The sequence below is a fragment of the Rhinoderma darwinii genome, chromosome 4 (genome assembly GCF_050947455.1).
Source record: "Rhinoderma darwinii isolate aRhiDar2 chromosome 4, aRhiDar2.hap1, whole genome shotgun sequence".
Lineage (NCBI taxonomy): Eukaryota > Metazoa > Chordata > Amphibia > Anura > Rhinodermatidae > Rhinoderma > Rhinoderma darwinii.
Genome location: NC_134690.1, coordinates 325,846,389 through 325,867,531, shown reverse-complemented (window position 1 = coordinate 325,867,531; position 21,143 = coordinate 325,846,389). Strand labels below are relative to the sequence as shown.

Below are 21,143 nucleotides of genomic sequence, written 5' to 3'. Positions count from 1 at the left end.
GTATTGGAGCCATTTTCTCAGACGTAATTCGAGGCGTAAAACCCAGCCTTAATCCACCACTGCCTGATTTGCGTGCCCAAGTGCATTCAGCGTGGCAAAACATTCCTTAGGCAACCATTAGTTACCTCATTGATAGCATGCAAGGCGTGTAAGTGCGCGTATTTCTGTGAGTGGCGCTCCTTCTAGATACTGAATAAATCAAGATGTTTAGAATATTTTGTTTCCATTTTTTATCCTTTGCATATCATTAACATGTATATTGATCCTGTGATTTCCATTATTCCAAAACTCTTCCTTCTTGGTGTTGCAATTTCAATGTTGAGGAGTGTATATGTACTTTGACAAACTTAATTCCTCCAACAAGAAAATTTTAAAAGTATGTATTATTTATTCAAAAGCACAACACATTGTAACTATTTACAGTCTTTGGCACAGTCAGAGGAACTTTTTACGCAGCGTATCCAACCCGTGGGAACACAGGCCTTAGATGACCTGAACTGATTTTCAGTTGCACAAATTTCTGCAACAAAATCTGCTGCGTGTGACTGCACCCTTAGGATATGTTCACACGGCCAAATTTCAGACGTATACGAGGCGTATTTTGCCTCGTTTTACGTCTGGAAATACGTCTCAAATACGTAGTCAAACATCTGACCATTACTTTCTATGGGTATAACGCTGTATTGTCCACACGACGCGTAATTTTACGCGTCGTACGGCAATTACGACGCGTAAAATTACGCCTCGTAAAAAGAAGTGCAGGACACTTCTTTGGACGTTTTTGGAGCTGTTTTCTCATAGACTCCAATGAAAACAGCTCCAAAAACGGACGTAAAAAATGCCGCGAAAACGGCGTGAAAACGCAGCGAAAAATGCGAGTTGGTAAAAAAACGTCTGAAAAGCAGGGTCTGTTTTCCCTTGAAAACAGCTCTGGATTTTCAGACGTTTTTGTTGACTACGTGTGAACATACCCTTAATTTGCTTTGCTGCTGCTTTACTAACTTTGTAAACACATTGGGCACATTTACTATTGTTGTCGTGCCATAATTCTAGCATAAGTTGGTAATTTTGTTTGGTATGATTCAATTTAGACAAATTTATTATTGATTTGCGACAAAAAGAACAGATGTTTGCGCCTCTCTAGACACTTTTCAAAATGATCTGAAAGGGGGATGGTAAATTGAAAAGGGTGCGGAACTTAAAATGCGCTAATAAGCACCAACTTTTTGGAAAAAATAACTGTCGCAAACTATGCCTTTCAAAAGGTGGTATAAGGAGGAGAAAAGTGTCTAACATGTCTTACAAGCTGCACCAAATTTACCATACAGCATGCACCACTTTGATAAATTTGGCGCATTTTCTGCCTGGTCTAAGCTTATACTGTCTAAATAGTAGATAGCATTAGTAAATCTTCCAAATGATGCAAAACGTTGATTCTATGCAGAAGAATTCAGTAGGCATTCGTAGGACGCCATATTTAGTTCAGAAAATAAAGTCATAAAAAGTACCAAATCAGAAGCGCATGAGTTGGGCCTAAACATTTCTGGCTGACAATTAATTCATGTATATATATGCTTGTCTAGTAGCTGAAAGCTCTTCTTAAAATGCACATTTCTGTGTAACCAGTACAGTACGTAATAGTGAAAATATCACGCAATAGCCAGTGGTACTCTTTTCAGACAAAGAGATTTATTTCCTTCTACATTGTAAAGCATTTCCTGCTGTATATTGGTAAATCTCTACTTTTGCTTCGATATATCATAGCAGAACTAACAAATCAATGCACAGTATACCTAGAGTAAATCAATGTATAACTCTTTTCTTCAATTCCAGTGTTGGACTGTTGGTGGCAGCAGCACAACTCCGTTTAATAAAAAGGCAATAGGGGAATTGCGTGTAATAGCTTACTTTTTACTCTTTTCCAGTTAGAGCAATTTCTTAACAAAATCGATCCTGGGAATGTTCTCAGACCTGTCTATCACCTTTATTCTGCAGTCAAAGCTGATAAATGTTAAGAAATGAAGAGACGCCTTAGCTAATGTTCTATGGGATTATCACCACCTGCAAAGTGGCTTATACAGAGTGATTATTGGTCCAATGTGAACGATTATAACAATAATTGGTCCACGTAACTCAGATAAAAATATATTTTATTGTTTGGTAAATTCATGGTGAATACATAATAATGTAATTAATAATGTAAATGACTATCAGGAGGGTAAAATCTGCACAATCATTACAATACCATGACACATACTATAGATACAGAGATTTTGACATTGAATTGATATATCATTAGTGCCAATTGATCAGCATAAGCGCTTATTCAGACGAATGTGGCGAAACTCGGAGGGGAAAAACGGTAGTTTTTCACATCCGCGTTGCCCCTGTGCGAGTCCCGTTTTTACTGATCCCCATAGACTTGAGTCTATGTAGGGATCCATGAAAACGGAAGAAAATAGGACATGTTCTATTTTTCAACGGACCCTTTACACGGTCCATTGAAACAACGGCAGTGTGAACGGCCCAATTGAAATACATGCGTCCGTTCGTCATCACACGGACGTATTCAACGTTCGCCTGAATAAGGCCTTAGGCTGTGTTCACACGTCGTGGTTAATCTGCGTTTTTTTGCACAGCATTTTATTGCAATTTTGCAAAAAGAGTGGCATAAAAAACACAAATTGACAGCAAAGTGTGGACCTATTATTAGGGTATATTCACATGCAGCAGATTTGTTGCAGAAATTTCTGAAACTGTTCCATTTATCTGAATAGGGCTTAGGGTATGAGCACACGATGAGAGGCTTTTACGTCTGAAAAGACAGACTGTTTTCAGGAGAAAACAGCTGCGTCGTTTCAGACGTAAAAGCTCCTCCTCGCATTATGCGAGGCGTCTGTGACGCTCGTAAATCTTGAGCTGCTCTTCATTGACTTCAATGAAGAACGGCTCAAATTACGTTGCAAAGAAGTGCCCTGCACTTCTTTGCCGAGGCAGTCAATTTACGCGTCGTCGTTTGACAGCTGTCAAACGACGACGCGTAAATAACAGGTCGTCTGCACAGTACGTCGGCAAACCCATTCAAATGAATGGGCAGATGTTTGCCGACGTATTGTAGCCCTATTTTCAGGCGTAAATCGAGGCATAATACGCCTCGTTTACGTCTGAAAATAGGTCGTGTGAACCCAGCCTTACAGAAATCCAAACACATGCTGCAGAAACAGCTCCATTCAGATGTATGGAATGGATTTTCAGTTGCAGAAATGTAAACATACCCAAGGGGTATTTAACCATTGCCTCTACCACATTGAAGGACACCAGGAATGTATATGGCACATGATGGTTGGTGGATTCTGTACAGACTTGGTACTGAGGGACCGGAAGCTTCAAGTTAAGTCTACGCTATGGATATCGATTGCTATGGGAAAAAAGTTTTGAGGGAAAAAAAAACCAACTCAGAATCATATGCAAGCCTGTAGGGACTGAAATGAACACCCAATAAAAAACACAGTAAAATTGATACTTTCAATACTTACCATTATCTACCATGGAAAATATGTGGCTTTCTAGTACATGTGGTACTACAAGTTCAAGCATCTCTTGCAGTAGTACCTCTAGTACTGCAGAAAAGTAACAATAGTGATTCAGCTTGGACATCTATGTTATATTGGTATATTGGGATCTTTTTTTTGATTCTGCAGAGCGGACCATAGTTGTAACCAGCTGTAACAATCCAATATTGTAAGTGTCCAATAAATGAATAAAACAATGAAGTTGGCCATTGTTGTTGATCTGGCGGAACATTGGGCTGTAGATGGAGAAATGTTACTAATGACCAGAGAGGCATTTGATAGTTTATGAATGCTCCTCCTTGGGGTGCAGTCACATGCAGCAGATTTTGTTGCAGAAATTTCAGTGACTGAAAATCAGTTTCATTCATCTAAATAGAACTGGCCGAAATCCATGCACCTGCTGCAGAAACAACCCTATTCAGATCAATGGAACAGATTTTGGGTATGGCCACATGGAGCGGCCCAGACACGGTTGCAACGCAGCCAACAACCGCGCTGGCTCTATGTAGGAGCGGCTGACAAATACCTCGTTAAGAGGTATTCCGGTTACATGCGCATGCGCACTGCCGCTCCATTCATTCTTTATGGGAGCGCCGGAGATAGCCGAGTGCAGTGTTCGGCTTTTTCCGGCGCTGCCATAGAGCATGAATAGGGGGTAAGTTGTTGCAATTTGCTAAATCGTGCGGCCATAAAGGGTGTATTAATTTATGGCCACACGATTTTGCAGATAAAGGAACGGTTTACCCGCGATAACATGCGGCCACCAGCAGGCTGTTTGACAGCCGCACCGAACATGGTGCCGGCGCGGTTGTTAGCCGCGTTGTGACCGTGTCAGGGCCGCTCCGTGTGGCCCTACCCTATCAGTCGCAAAAAAATTGTGTAATAAAATCTGCCGCGTGTGACTGAACACTAAGGCCAAGTTCACAGAGTTTTTTGGTGCTGATTTTAATGCACTAAGCGCTTCGGAATCATCGCCAAAAAACGGCCTTAAGCCACCTACCATTGATTTCAATAGGAGGCGGAGGTGTTTCTTTTCCCGAGCAGGTCTTAACTGCTCGCAATGGAAAAAAAGTGGTTTTGCCTCTGACCAAGCCATTGAAATCAATGGAAAGCAGAAAAAGTGGTTCTCGCTACGTTTTTTTGCCTACAGCGCACAATGGCCGTTGGCGAAAAATGCCTCACAAACCACGGCAAGAAAGTGCAGGTAGGTCAAAATCTGTCTCAAGATTCCTGAAGGATACTCCTTGTGAACAGGGCCTTGCCTTAGGGTAAGTTCATGCCAAGGTTTTTGTCAGGCAGGAAAAATGTACTTAAAAAATGCCAGTGTTCTTTGAGGGTTTGTTTTTTTTGTATTTTTTTTACCGTGTTTTTTAGGCGTTTCTTTCAAAAAATTCAATGCAAAAACCACGGGAGGTTATGAGTCAAAAACCACATTACAAGATGCTTCAAACGAGCGGCACGTTTTTCTGCCTCCCATTGATTTCAATGGAGGTTCAACTGCTCCAAGAAAGGGCATGCCATTGAAATAAATTGGGGGGGGGGGGGGGGGGAATTGGGGCGTTTAAGTCACTGATTCCAATGCGATTTCCGCTTCAAACTTAGCACTAAAGAACGGTGTAAATTGTGCTATACAATTAACTGAACCTATTGCTTACAGAAATTGGAGTAATAATAATAATAATCTTTATATAGCGCAAACATATTCCGCAGCATTTTACAATTCGGGGGTACCATGTACAGGCAATACATATTGACCAAACAAATTTACAATTAAAACAAGAGGAGTGAGGACACTGCACGCAAGAGCTACAATCTAAGGGTATGTTCACATGAGGTCATTACGTCCATAATTGACGGACGTATTTCGGCCGCAAGTACTGGACTGAACACAGTGCAGGGAGCCGGGCTCCTAGCATCATACTTATGTACGACGCTAGGAGTCCCTGCCTCGCTGCAGGACAACTGCCCCGTACTGAAAACATGATTACAGTACGGGACAGTAGTTCCACGGAGAGGCAGGGACTCCTAGCGTCGTACATAAGTATGATGCTAGGAGCCCGGCTCCCTGCACTGTGTTAAGTCCGGTACTTGCGGCCGAAATACGTCCGTCAATTATGGATGTAATGACCTCGTGTGAACATACCCAAAAGTGTAAGGGCATGTAAAGCCGTGGTGGAAATTTCTGCTGCGGATTTTGCCGCAATTCAATCCAGACATGGTGGATTTCACAGCAGACTTGCCGCAGGTTTGAACCTTTAGGGTATGTTCACACGACAGCGTCCATAACGGCCGAAATTACGGGGCTGTTTTCAGGAGAAAACAGCCCCGTAATTTCAGCCGTAACGGCATGTGCAGGCGCTTGAACGCCGCGTCCATTACGGACGTAATTGGCGCTGCTTTTCATTGGAGTCAATGAATAGCGGCTCCAATTACGCCCCAAGAAGTGTCAGGTCACTTCTTTGACGTGGGCGTCTATTTACGCGCCGTCTTTTGACAGCGACGCGTAAATATACACCTCGTGTGAACAGACAAACGTCAGCCCATTGCTTTCAATGGGCAGATGTTTGTCAACGCATTCAAGCCGTAGTTTCGGACGTAATTCGGGGGTTAATACGCCCGATTTACGTCCGTAATTAGTGTGTGTGAACATACCCTTACATTTCAAAGGCTGAAACCTGCATGGGAAAATCCATGGCTTCTCCCCAACCAATTGAGCATGCTGATGGAAATTCTGCACTGCTAGCTATATTCCGCACCCTTGTTTTCTGCAAAGTGCACTAAGTAAACTAAAAAGCAGCAGATTTCCACTGCAGCCTGTCCGGAGCGGAATTCTGCTGAAAATCTGCCACGTCTGAACATGCCCTTAATATCACTGCAACAGACGACGTTGTGCTGCTGGTTCTTAGAGCCCAGGAATCTGAGTATAAGGGAATATAGCGGCATAGCTGGCATTAATAACAATGATGTGAGTAATATACGACATCATTTATCAAAACTAGTGCAAGGGAATAGTGGAGCAGCTGCCCATAGCAGCCACTAAGACAAGAGATCTCATCTTCAGAGACCCTATACTTTATTTTTCTATCCCGATTCTTTCAGAACCATGAACAGTGTGGGCAGCATGCTGAGCATAGCAGAGTAGAGCGCCAGTATGTTCATGCCAGGTTACAAAGACTGACATACCTTAGACCAGGTATGTTGTCAGAATATTGACTGTTGGGGAGAATGGGGCACACTAGTGGGCAAGCTTCCTCAGCATTTTCATATAAAGCAAAGTGGCTGATAATATACAGTACTATCACATGGTGCGACTTTTACCAACACACAAGTGCCAGTGCCGAATAACGGGTGTATTTGTGTTTCAAAACCGCCCCAATGGATTACTGCAGATAGATCTTCTGCATTCACTGAACTCTGCGAGCTCATAGATGACGCATTCCACCGGACCAGCTCTGCTACATGCGCCTATAACGTGCACACAGGACAAGTGACGATAGCCGCACACCCTGCAGTGAGGAGAACTGCGCTCACACCTCAAGCTCGTCCTGTACGTTCCATATGAGGAATCTCTGGGCGGTGCAGGACAATGGCGCACTTTCCAATAAGAAGACGGAACGCGGCCGGGGGAGTTGTCTGTATTGTGACGCCGCCATGAGGGAGGAGGAAGCGTGAGCAGCTCGGGCTGCGTTCTCTACGAGAGAGCGATAAACAAGAGAGGGGAGAAAAGTAACGACTGTGTGAGAGATAGAAGACGAGAGGAGCATGACAGGCGGACAGTGCTGAGCTCACAGGGCGCGAAGGACGGGACTTCTCTATCTATGTGACTGACTGACTGGCCGCCTCAGGACTCTGCTTTGAATTGATATAAGTGCGCAGCGGTGAGGGGAGGATTCTGCACATTGGAAGAAGGGGACAAGACGGGGAAGTTTTCTGTGAGGGACGTGGAGAAGTTTCCGTGGAAGTGACAACTCTGAGGAAAGTTCTCTCGTATAAATGTTAGCGGGGGCGGCTGTGGTCGCGTCACTGAGCTGACAGGAATATGTGGCGTACAGTGGGCTCCCCTGTCTAATACACCGCTCGCTGTGACATTGGGCTTCTTGTGTGAGGAAACTTTACACAGGTGATTTTCTATTATTGCTTCGTTCTTGGGATAATACACAGCAGAGCGGCGCACACTTCTTCACCGTGTGTGACAGTCGGGTGGCATTGTGTGTGACAAGGAGGAAGGATGCACCTGGCGGGCGGGAAGTCGCTGCGTCTCTGGCACCTAGTGCTAGTGGCTATGTCGCTGCTGGCTGCGTCCAGCCGGGCATTGGTCTGTTTACCCTGCGATGAATCCAAATGCGAGGAGCCAAAGAACTGCCCTGGGAGTATAGTTTTGGGCATTTGCGGCTGCTGCTTCATGTGCGCCCGGCAGAAGAACGAGAGCTGCGGGGGAGTCTACGGGCTGCATGGAGCCTGCGATAGGGGTCTGCGCTGTGTCATCCGCCCCCCGCTTAATGGCGACTCCATCACGGAGTATGAAGTGGGGGTATGTGAAGGTATGGTGACAACTAACGCCCTCCATCACCTTATTAATTCTCATTTTCCTGGCAGGTCACATGTCATGTACAATACACACTGCTGAACTTTCCCGTCTAGGATCTTACTATATAGGCATTGTATAGACATATAGTCTACTGGATGGATGATGGATGGGACTGGGTGATGGCCGGTGGCAGTGAATCGCATGCGATTTAAATGTATCTTGCATGAGATTTTTTTTTCTCTCGCTTTGTCATTTATTTACGCAAATCAAGTGACATTTTGTCATGCGATACATTGCACGATATTGTCATCTTCTTACTATGGGGAGAAGACAGTTCAGAACAATCCCATATAACCGCATTATGAATATAAAGTCGTGTTTTCTTGGCATGTACAACACAAGTTAGGGGTCACTCGCTGCATTCCTATGGGATAAGAGTGTCGCACGACAGTATTCCCTTACTTTGAAGAGGTGCAGCCCTGATGGCTGAGGAGGTAGAGATTTCATTATTCTGAAGCCAGGGGTGGCCATAACCCTGCCAGCATGCATGGCATCCAGTGACTCCGTGTAATGTACACACTCACACACCGTGCACAATTAATAACAGGGCTGTTTGCTCTTCTGGATTGCTGGTCCTGGGCCAGATCAGGCACTCAGTAGAAGCTGCTGCCAGATAGTTGGCAGTGCTGTGTGGCGATGGCTAATTGAGAAGCTATCCCAGTGTGCGAGGATGGGATGCTGATGATAGCAACGGTACCAAAGGAATTCCCATGGTTAGTTAGGGAAAAAATGTAACAGCGTGGCCGGAGACAGGCCTCCTCTACACAGCTCAGTGGGAGAGAAGAGTGTTTGTAGTGGGAGCAGCACATAGGACAGATGCAGCAGAGTTGAATTTGTCCTTTAGGTCTGCATTGTTTGTGCACCACGTGATTTCTTTAAACTATGATGTCAGTAGATTTACCTGCAGCCCTAAAGATATCACATTGCGATATCATGATTAGTTGTGCCAAATAAACAAATCCAAATATTCATGCTATGGTTGTTGTACTTTATATGCTGTGTTACAAACAGATCATCGGTACGGAGCAGCGCAGATCCCTTCCTTTTGGCATGTTGTGCCGGCATTAGTATGTGAATAATGAAAGCAGAATCATGTTTGACTTATTGATGAGTAGGGGAGGTCAGATCACAAGAGAAGGGTCTGCGAATATGGCAGAGCAGAGTCTCGGGGGGATCTGTCATCATATTCAAGAGGAAGATGTGGATATGAAGCACATGGCAGAATATATTCTAGGCCACTGCGTGTGAGAGTATGACTATATGTACATATACATTTATATATACATACGTGTGTGTGTGTGTGTGTGTGTATATATATATGCGATGATTGCTGAGACAAATTATTCTTCACTGACTGGTTTAACCAATAACGAATGACACCGTCCAGCTAATTCAATTTATTGAGAAGCACTTGAAATGTGATGGGAATCCCTAATATTAAGATAATTGCGGATGACCACTGTCTAGATTATGTAAGGCAGAATCAGAAGACAGTCCATGGTTGTTATCGTCCCAATATCCACTCTATTAACTCAACAGGTTGCACCGTGGCACAGCTACCTAAATATCAGATGCATCCAACTGATCTACTTCAGATCTATTCTGCAATTGAATATCCATTCTTACAGCTTTCTGACAAAATGTTTATCTGCTTTTGCACACAAGGAATAGAAACATATCTTTTAGGCCTCCGTTGTTAAAGTGATTTTGCGCTGGATACAGCGTCTACTATGACTTGTGTTTGCTTAGCAGGGTCATGTCATGAATTCAGACAAGTATAGGTTGTATTTGAGAATACATGTGGCCTGTTAGTTCTCCAAAAATCAGTATAAAAAAACTTTTCTGTGCAAAGATGAATGCCCCCTGTTGAATAAGCTTTTAACAAGATGGGTGGAAACAATAGAGTGCAGGCCACTTGACTAGTCATAAAAGGTAACTCTGCATGGTTCCTGTTGCATCAAGTGCGAAAACGATGGATTTTAGAATCCTGGCCCGGCCTTGACTCGCACAACAAATACCATGTCTGTATACCTGACAGGTGGAGAAATGGCCTAGCACTATTCCGTATTTAATGTGATTCACCTTCATTGTCCCTTTTATAAAATCACCTTCTCAGTTTAGGGTCATGCTTGGTGATGCAAGAGTCGCAGCCTAGGGATATAACACCCTAGAACTATATTACTGAGAGATTTAGGTTCAGAATGTATTTTAGTTTAGTGGCACGTGCTGGGGCTCCATGCACAGCCTGCAAAGATTAGCTCTTCCTGAAGAAAGGAAGTGGGAATTGCTTGATACTATCTATCTAAAGTGATTCCATTTCAAGGCCTCCATCTCTTGTATTTTACTAGGAAAAGGTCTCCTGAGGCTTTTCTGAGTCACCAGCAGATGTTTAATGCTGATTTTCACTGCCTAAACCCTACTCTCCTGTCAGACTTCAGTCCATTGCACTGTCTTGTGGACAGAACAGGATACGTTCAGAATATCACTTACTGCTCTACAACAGAGTCTAAGGTCACCAGAACCAGCAGTCCTTCTTTAAATTGACTCTTCTGTTTTCAGTTATGTGCACTTGACCAATAACCCTCACTATTTCTAGAATTTATTGCAAATAAGCTCATTTGACTTAATACTACTGAAGCTTGACAATTATATTCCATTATATATTTTGTTTTTAGGCCTAGTTCACACAGTTTTTTTTTGTCAGGCACGTGAACTGGGCCTTAGCATGCCAGGGTACGAAGGGATAATAAGAGGGAGTGGCATGCACAATATTTTATGTCTGGTGGTTCTGTTTAACATAGGAAGACAAGACTTGGGGCACGGCCAGACGTGGTGGAATTCTCCAGCGGCCGTTTTTCACATTTATTTCAATACATTTTTAGGCAAGTTAGTTCAGACATTGCGGAAAACTCAGCTGCGGACCATAGGCAGCGGTGCAGAATTTTCCCTCCGCAGCATGCATTGTTTGTTGCGGAGAAGAAGCGGAATTTCACTGCGGATTTCAGCCTTTGCAATGCAAAAACTGAAATCTGTGGCAAGTCCACTTTCTTTCCTGCAACGTCTGAATTACCTGTCAAATATGCAAATGTTGGTGCAGATTCGTTGCGTAATTGCCCCAAATCTGCACCAACATTTGCAGTAGGAAAACGACGCCACATCTGGCCGTGCCCTAAAAGGGTGTCCGTGGCAATACTTTGGCTATGTTCGCACGCCGCGATTTGTTCCAGATTTTTAAGCCAAAGCCAAAAGTGGAACCAGGAGGAAGGAAAGGTATAAGTTATTCTTTTATATTTACCATTTCTTTTGAAACCACTTCTGGCATTGGCTAAAAAATCGGTAGCAAAATCTGCAATAAATTGCGATATGTGAACATAGCCTAAAAGGCTACATGCACTTTTGAAACTAATTGTTGCCCGAACGCAATTAAAATAAAAAGTAAAACAAAAAAGTTTGAATTAAGATGTCCTACAGTATTGTCTACAACTCCTTTGCAGACCTATGTGTCTCCATGGTTACAGACTACAGACAAACCCTGTCTGATCCTGCAGTCCCTTTCATCTGCTAGCTCTTCTTGCTGTAGGCATCTATGAAAGTGCCACATTGAAAGTAATTGATCTTTTTAGCACAATCCCATGCTACTTCTTATATTTGTCTGTGGGGGCTGCATACCTGATTCTATGCACCCACTCCAGATGGTCATGGATACTTAATAAATTGTTCATCTAGCAGCCATCAACCCCACCTTTTTATACTTCAATTTTTGTCAAACTTCTTCCTTGCCAGAGATGTCCTGGCTTATATTAAGTGCTCTCATATTGAAATGGAAACACCCAGGAGAAACAGCAGCCAAGGAATAAAGTGGTAGGCAGTCAAGCCCACCAAAGGGGATCACTGAATACAGAAGTGTGTAATATGTAAATATCATCTGTCCTTGGTTGCAGCACATCTGCAAGTAATAGATCATTGACCTAGAACTTCTGTACACACACTGCAGAGTCTCCGTATATTCCCATGTGATGCAGCTTCACACTGCTCTCCCTGCTTCCAGCTTGTAATAGATAAGTGACATACTGTAGAACTGCTGTATCCTAAGGGTATGTTCACACAGGGTGGATACGCTGTGTAAAAGCATGCAGCGTATCCGTGTGGTGCTGTTTTTTGACCAGAATGTCCGCTGCGGAAAACTGCACCGGAGAAACAAAAAGTTTTATACCTACGTATCCATGGTGATGCATCCCTCCGCCGTCCTGCAGCCCGTCTCCTGGGATGATCTTCCCATGTGACCGCTGCAGCCTGTGATTAACTGCAGCAGTCACATGGCTGATATGTCATCCCAGGAGGCCGGCCTGTAGGAAGAAACACAGACTTCTGGGTGAGGCCCCATGCACACGGCCATGCCCGTAATCACGGCCCGTAAGTATGGGAGCACGGCCTGTAAAATGCAAAAGAAAGGACGTTTCATAATTTTCTGAACATTTCTATGGCACGGACACCCATCCGTAGCAATAGAACAAGTATTACGGTCCGCAATTCCGGACAATTTTTACGGTCATGTGCATAAGGCCTGAGTAAGATTTTATTTTTGTGAGTTGGGTTTTTTTCCGGCGGAATCTATTTTCACGTCCGAGGTGACCCGGTGCGGGTCCCGGTGCATAGTCTCAGTGTATCCTATATTATTCAGCTTCAGCCTGTCTCACCTGCCTCCTGCTTGTGATAGATTTCTCTCATTCAGCTCTTGCAATCAGGAGACAGGGAAGAGCATTGAGAAGCTGCATATACACACAGGTAGTATGGACAGTCAGTGTGAGTCAGGAAGGCTTTATAACTGCAGCTAATCCTTGTATGGACTCGCCTATTATATAATTTTACCTACTCCCTTAGGCTGTGTTCACATCACTGTTGCCCTTTCGTTGAGGGGTTACCTCGCAGGTTTCTGTCGAGTTAACCGCTCAATGGAAAGGCAAACGGAAACCTAAGCTTCCGTTTGCATCACCGTTGATATCAATGGTGACGGAAATGTTGCTAAAGGTTTGCATTTGTCACCGTTGTGACAGGGTTCCGTCGTTTTTGATGGAATCAATAGTTCAGTCAAACTTTAGATTTCCGTTTGCCTTTCAGTTGAAGGGTTAACCGACGGAACTCCTCAACGGAAGGGCAACGCTGGTGTGAATAGGCCCTTAGATAGGGCAGAAATAATCTCTTCAGCAGCACCGTATGCATGAGAGGCAGGGACGAGAGATACAGAGGAACAAGGAGAGTGGAGCTGCCAGGAGAGATTGACCTCCTGTCTACACACCAGAGCATGGTCTGTTTTGGTGGCTCAGACTGAAATCACATGACGCAGCCGACCATAATGAAAAGGTGCAAAATGTGTAGATGCAACTGAGCTGGAAAGAAACAAATGACTTCTAGAATATTGCTGGTAGGTTAGCATGATATGTGATTTTTTTTTTTTGCCAGGATGCTTCTTTAAGGAACTGCATGCCTTTTTAGCCTCAGCCAGGGATAAAATACATGAAACAAAAGTCGAACAGTTATTGCAATGTATGAAATCCGCAACTGATAGGGCATACTGCAGACGTAAAAATCTGCAGAATGTCTAGTGTCCACTGCAGATTTTTTACGCTCTGTGGATATGTTTACACAGGGCAGATACAGTGTGTAAAAGCAAACAGCGTATCCGCCCTGGTCCCCGCAGGGAATTTCGGACGAAAAACTACACCAAATTGTAGTTTTTCGGCTACGGAAAACAGCATGTAAAAACAAAGTCTATACTTACCTGTAGCCATGGCATCCCGTCCCTCTGATGTCCTGGAGCCCGGCCTGGGGTGATGTTTATCTCATGTGACCGCCGCAGCCTGTGATTGACTGCAGCAGTCACATGGGATGTAACGTCATCCCTGGAGGCCGGGCTGGACGCAGGAAAGTAGAGATCTGGGTAAGTATAGCCTTTTTGTCTGAGTTGTGATTTTTGCGCGTAATCGCAGCTTTTCCACTGCAAAAACGCAACATCTGCTATCTGTTGCGGGTTTTACCTCCCTATTTAATATGTGGAAAAGCAGCAATTCCGCAGCATAAATTGTTATGCTGCGGATTAAATATATTTATATATTATATATTTCTTTCACTGACAACATGCAGAGATCAAGAAAATGTTGAATTGAAACACAAAGGGCCAGATTTACTAGGACTGGCGTTTCACATGCCAATCTTAGACTGAAGCCTGCTGGAGTAAGATGCGGCACATTTATTAAGAGGTGCTCTGCTCTTATAAAATTTGTCGCATCTTTGGCTGTCCGTTAGCCACTAAGTGAAATCTACGGCAGCTATGAACTACTATTATTCAGAACTCTGCACAGGTCATTTCTATATCATACTGAATATTCGTGCTATTAAACCATTTGAAAATCATAGCGCAGCCTTTGTAAAAAATTTTTTTTTACCATACAGTGGTTAATTAAACAGCAGCTAATGCATAAGTATATAAAACCATGAGCTGTACGGCTTTACAGCATTACCTATCAGAGGGTGTTTGTTACCTGTGGTGAAAATTAGCAGCCGTGGTTCTGCCATTTGTATATGGTCTAATGCACCCTGATCTAAAAGCTGCAATCCTTACAATCCGAATGATTACTTTTTACTGCCCTCTTTTATGATTCATGCTTTTAAATATAGAGAACCATGTACATACAGTGTATAAAGGCAAGCCTTTATTCCCATGTTATCAATGCATAGAGATATTATACAGCGATCACTGACATTTTATTATGTGCACAGTACCGATCATAGTGCACAGTTTCCCTCATTCTACCACCAAAAAATAGCAGACATAATACGTTTTAATTTTGATATCCTGTTTAGACCCCAAACGGCTAGAAATGATGTGTGTGCATCATGTGCACAAGGGGGCTGTATGGAGGTACACAGAGTTCCTCCGGCTCTCCATCTGCCACAGTATGGTGCTCTGTACGGCACCATTTTATGGGAATATTCTCCCCTAGATGTAATGCTTTAGGCGGAATACCTCCATAATATGGCGTCCGATTTAAACAAATTCTGTATGAAATCAGAGGCATAGAAGTCTATGGGAGCTGTACAACTCCACGTACAACTCGCACAACACGTTGAATAAGTAGCATGTAGCAACTGAGAATACTCTGTGCTCTTCTTCCATTTGAGATTTTGACTTGAGCAGAAGAAACAGTATATACATTGTATTTGGCAACATGTACATGCAAACTAGGTTTTCATCTGTTTTGCAGAAAACTTGATGTTCTCATATTTGAACAGGACTCAATTGCAGTAAAGTCTTTTACAGTGCCTATGCATCTAAGGCCTCGTTTACACGAGCGTGATATACGTGCGTGTGACGCGCGTGCTTTTCACGCGTGTCGTACGCACATATTAGTCTATGGGGGCATGCAGACAGTCCGTGAGTTTTGCTCAGCGTGAGTCCGCTGAAAAAAACTCACGACATATCCTATCTTTGTGCGCTGTTCGCGCATCGCGCACCCATTGAAGTCAATGGGTGCGTGAAAACCACGCATGCTGCACGGAAGCACTTCCATGAGACCTGCGTGATTTGCGCAACAGCTGTCAAACTCTGAATGTAAACAGAAAAGCACCACGTGCTTTTCTGTTTACAAACATCCAAACGGAGTGCCATAATGATGGCGGCTGCGCGAAAATCACGCAGCCGCGCATCATACGCTGATGACACACGCAGCTGTTATGTGCCTTTTGCGCACGCAAAACGCACACGCTCGTGTAAATGAGGATATTGAGAAATCTCAATATGTGTACATCTTCATATGGTTCATGCATTTTGCAACATAACTACAGTACCACAACATCAAATAGTAATTCTAGCGTTTATCTGTGCATGCGATTTAGGCAAGGTATTGATGTGTTCAATCTGCTGTAAAGCGGGCCGCCACTGATCCTTGGTATTTGTACCTGATTCTCCAAAAATGTGTCAATGGCCACATTCACAGGGCAGTGTTTTGCATCAGTATTTGTAAGCCAAAACCAGGGATGGGTCAAAATGCGGAAAGAGGTACAACGTTCACTCCTGACTTTGGGTCAGTTCACACATAGTTTTTTGGCATTAAAAACATGTCAGAATCAGCACCAGCAAATGGCCGAAGCTTTTGGCAGCTCGCGGGAACAAAATCGGCATGTTCTTTCTTGCAGCGGTTTCTGCCTCTGACCTCCCATTAAAAAAAATAGGAGGCAGAAAAAATGTGCGGCGCGTTTCGGATCATTTTTGCTGCAGTCCTTGCATTAGATTCAACTTCCGCGTGCAAAACAAAACCCATGGAAAAAAACAAGCGCTGGCAGTTCAAAATCTGCCTCAAAATTCTTGTTTTGCCTACAAAGCACTGTATGAACTACTTCTTTGGCTTCTAAATACAAAAAATGAGGATTTCTTAAATCTGGCTGCAACTAAAACACCCCGCGGAAAAACACTTTCTGTAAATCCAACCTAAGGGCTTGTCCACACGTAACAGAATTTCTGCAGCAATTCCATTGAAACAAGCAGATAATCCACTACGGAAAAACCACAACATTTCCTGCGTTTTTTTTACTGCAGAAAATGGTGCGGATTTTGCTGTGGTTTTTTCAATGATGGGAGAGGGTGATATCTCCTCTGAAAAAACCCAGCTTCAGTCCTCTTTCAGCAGCAGGAATTGGCATGCTGCGGTACGAAAAATACGAACCGAAGGTAAATTCCTGGATGGAAATTTTACACAGCGCGTGGGTGAGAGTTGTTAAATCTCACCCAATATGCTGCTACTCTATTCTGCTGCGTATTTTCCATCCGCAATTCCGGACGGAAAATACACAGCAATCGTTACATATGGACAATCTGAAGGTGCACAATTTTCATAAATTTATTTATTCATTCATCAAATTTGGAACTGACCGTAAGGCCTTATACACACAAGCGTATTTCACGTCCGTGTTACGCGCGTTAAAACAACGGACGTCACACAGACCTGTGCAATTCAATGGGGCCATTCAGACATTCAGTATTTTTCATGCAGCGTTTGTCCGCTGCATGAAACTCACTGCATGTCCTATACTTGTAAGTATTTTGCGCATCACTCAATTGGTGCGTGAAAATCACGGCCAGCACACGGATATCATCCCTGAGTTGTCCGTGATTCACACAACAGTTGCTAAATAAATGATGAGAAATAGAAAAACACCTGCTTCAGTTTTCTTTGCTGACGGAAAAAACGCATGACATACGGATGACGCACGCGTAAACAATGCAGACGTGCACCATACACGGCTGTCACGTGGAACTGCAATGCAAGGAAAACGCTATGTTTTTTTACGCGCGCAAACCAGACACGTTCGTGTGAATAAGGCCTAACAAGGAAACTTCTGTTTGTGTACATATTCCGGCACATTTTCCACCACAACTAATAGGGAATTTAGATGTACAGCCGGCCATGTGTGCTCCCTTTTTTTGCTACAGAAATAGCAGTACTTTATTACAGGACAGAAGCAGCGGACACGATTTGTGCGCATGAATCATATTTTCATTTAACACCAATAATACCTGAAATTCTGATATTGTAAATTTGACAATACCTCTAATAAACTAGTATCTTCACTGGTATTATTAAACATAGCCATTACACATAAGAAATTCATATATCATCTTATAAGAAAACATTGCCAATGAATAATATGTCTCATGAAACTTTACTTTAGAAAAAAAAACTGATTTGTTGTGTGTTGAGGTTAAGGATACGTTCACACGCTTAGCAAAAAACGTCTGAAAATACACTGCTGTTTTCAAGGGAAAACAGCTCCTGATTTTCAGCCGTTTTTTCTAGCAACTTGCGTCTTTCGCTTAGTTTTTTACGGTTGTTTTTGGAGCTGTTTTTCTATAGAGTCAATGAAAAATGGTTCCAAAAACGTCTCAAGACGTGACATGCAATTATTTTTTCGCGGCCTGTCGGAACAGAACGCCATTTTTCCCATTGAAATCAATGGGCAGATGTTTGGAGACGTTCTGCTTCTGATTTTTCATCCGTTTACGATGAAGAACAGCCGAAAATAAGCTGTGTGAACATACCCTAAGAGGCCAACTAGAAATCCTGAATACTGAAGTGTTGGACTATTTTTCAAATAAACTACACATTGGTGCCCGCTGTATGATAAATGTGACACAACTCCATAGACTTGTAGAGAGGTCTCTTCCTTATGCCACCTGGCTGGCATACTGTACACCAATATTTGACACCAAAATATGGCAGACATCTCAAATCTTTGAGGGAGACATAAAAAATGTCTACATTTATATTTATAATAAATTTGGCCATGCCATGTCCCCCATTGTTTCTCTGTTGCCTGTTCTCCTCTACCAGTTCTAATACTGTACCAGTAAAAGAAAAATGTAGTTGCCCTTCTCCAGAACTTTTGCATCTATCGTGGTTATACCTAGTGGTCATTTATTTTGCTAGACAGTCTCCTAAACTCATTTAGACACTTCCTAGTAAGTCTGAAGGTACCCTAATGAATATTTATATTTGGGTTTTTCCTGAAGTTTTTCTTTTTTAACCCCTTAGGACATGGACTAGTTGGCACGTTCAGGACGCAGCCCCATTTTTCAAATCTGACATGTTTCACTTTATGTGGTAATAACTTCGGAATGCTTTTACCTATCCAAGCGATTCTGAGATTGTTTTCTCGTGACACATTATACTTTAAGTTAGTGGTAAATACATTCAGTATTTTATTGTGAAAAACACCAAAAGTTTGTGGAAAAATTGCAAAAATTAGCATTTTTCTAAATTTAAATATATCTGCTTGTAAGACAGATAGTAATACCACACAAAACAAATGCTAACTAACATTTCCCATATGTCTACTTTAGATTGGCATCATTTGTTGAACATGCTTTTATTTTTCTAGGACATTACAAGACTTAGAACTTTAGCAGAAATGTCTCACATTTTCAAGAAAATTTAAAAAGGCTATTTTTACAGGTGCGAGTTCAGTTGTGAAGTGGTTTTGAGGCACCCATACACTGCAAATCTCCAGAAATTGCCCCATTTTAAAAACTGAACCCCTCAAAGCATTCAAAACAGCATTTAGAAAGTTTATTAACCCTTTAGGCGTTTCACAAGAATGACAGCAAAGTAGGGATGACATTTACAAATTTCATTTTTTTTGCAGAAATTCATTTTAATCCTGTTTTTTTTCTGTAACACAGAAGGTTTTACCAGAGAAACACAGCTCAATATTTATTGCCCGCATTCTGCAGTTTTTAGAAATATCCCACATGTGGTCCAAGTGTGCTAATTCACTGAAACACAGGCCTCAGAAGCAAAGGAACACCTAGTGGATTTTGGGGACTTCTTTTTATTCTAATATATTTTAGGCACCACGTCCGGTTTGAAGAGGTCTTGTGATACTAAAACAGTGAAAACACCCCCAAAAAGACATCATTTGGCAAACTACACCCCTCAAGGAATTTATCGAGTGGTATAGTGAGCATTTTAACCCCACAGGTTTTTTGCTGACTTTAGTTGAATTAGGCCATGAAAATCAAATTTTTTTTTCTCCTAAAATGTCGAAATTTTTTATTTATACAAGGCATAAAGGAGAAAAAGCACCACAACATTTGAAAACCAATTTCTCCCGATTACGGCAATACCCCATAAGTGGTCATAAACTGCAGTTTGGACACACGGCAGGGGTCAAAAGGGAAGGATCACCATTTGGAGCTCAAATTTAGCTGGAATGGTTTTCGGGTGACATGTCACGTTTGCAAAGTGCCTGCAGGACCAAAATAGTAGGAAACCCCAAAAAGTGACTCCTTTTGTGAAACTACACCCCTTAAGGAATCTATCTAGGGGTGTAGTAAGCATTTAGACCCCACTAGTCTTTTGCAGAATTTATTGTAATTAGGCCGTAAAAATGAATATCGACATTTTTTCCGCTAAAAAGTTGAATATTTTTATTTCCTCAGGGATAAATGAGAAAAAGCCCCCCAACATTTGTAAAGCAATTTCTCCAGAGTACGGAAATACCCCACACATGGTCATAAACTGCTGTTTGGACAAACGACAGGGCTCAGAAAGGCAGGAGAGCTATTTGGCATGCAGATTTTGCTTGATTGTTTTTTGGGCGCCGTGTCACATTTGCAAAACCCTAAGATACCAGAGTACAGTGAAGCCCCCAAGAAGTGACCCCATTTTGGAAACTACACCCCTCATGGCATTTACCATTTGCCTGGACATATGACAGAGCTCAGAAGTGAAGAGCAACATGCGCATTTGAGGTCTATTTTGGTGATTTTCACAGCATTAACCCACAATTGCAGGGCTCCTAGGTCAAACAGTAAAAAAAACACCCAAGTAGTGACCCCTATTTTGGAAACTACACCCCTTGAGGCATTTTAAGGGGTCTAGTGAGCATTTTGCCCCACAGGTGTTTTTCCATTAATAATTATTGCGCAGCGGACGGTGCAAAGTGAAAATTGCAATTTTCCGCCGATATGCCATTTTAGTGCACAATATGTTGTGTCCAGTTTGTGCCACTGAAGACACACTCCTCGTAAACTGCTGAGCTGGTTCTCCCGGGTATGGCAATGCCATTTATGTGGAAGTAAACTGCTGTTTGGACACGCTGCAGGGTTCAGAAGGGAGGGAGCACCATTTGGCTTTTGGAGATCAGATTTAGCTTGGTAGTTGTTCTGTTTAGGGTTTTGCTGGTATTTCAGTTTATAACGTGGGGGCATATGTAATCTGCGCGGAGAACATCAGGGTATAATAAGGGGGTATGATAATGCGGTAAATAATATTTCAGAGATATGTGGCCAGTGTCGCACTGATAAATGGTGCCCGATCTTATCCGCTTTTGGAACACTGTGCACATTTTGTGTCGCCATATTCTGAGAGCCAGAACTTTTTTTATTTTTCAGTCAAAAAAGCTGTGTAAGGGCTTGTCTATTGCGGGAC

General features: G+C 42.7%; 1 protein-coding gene across 1 annotated transcript in view; it reads left to right on the top strand.

The window, feature by feature from the left end:
* The first annotated feature begins 7,071 nt into the window (after positions 1-7,071).
* The window catches only part of CRIM1 (cysteine rich transmembrane BMP regulator 1), a 721,727-nt gene continuing 707,655 nt past the window's right edge, over positions 7,072-21,143 (top strand). Inside the window, exon 1 of the mRNA XM_075862815.1 lies at positions 7,072-8,113. Within this exon, the coding sequence (XP_075718930.1) occupies positions 7,801-8,113 (313 nt within the window). The 5' untranslated portion in view covers positions 7,072-7,800. The remainder of the gene's footprint in view (positions 8,114-21,143) is intronic.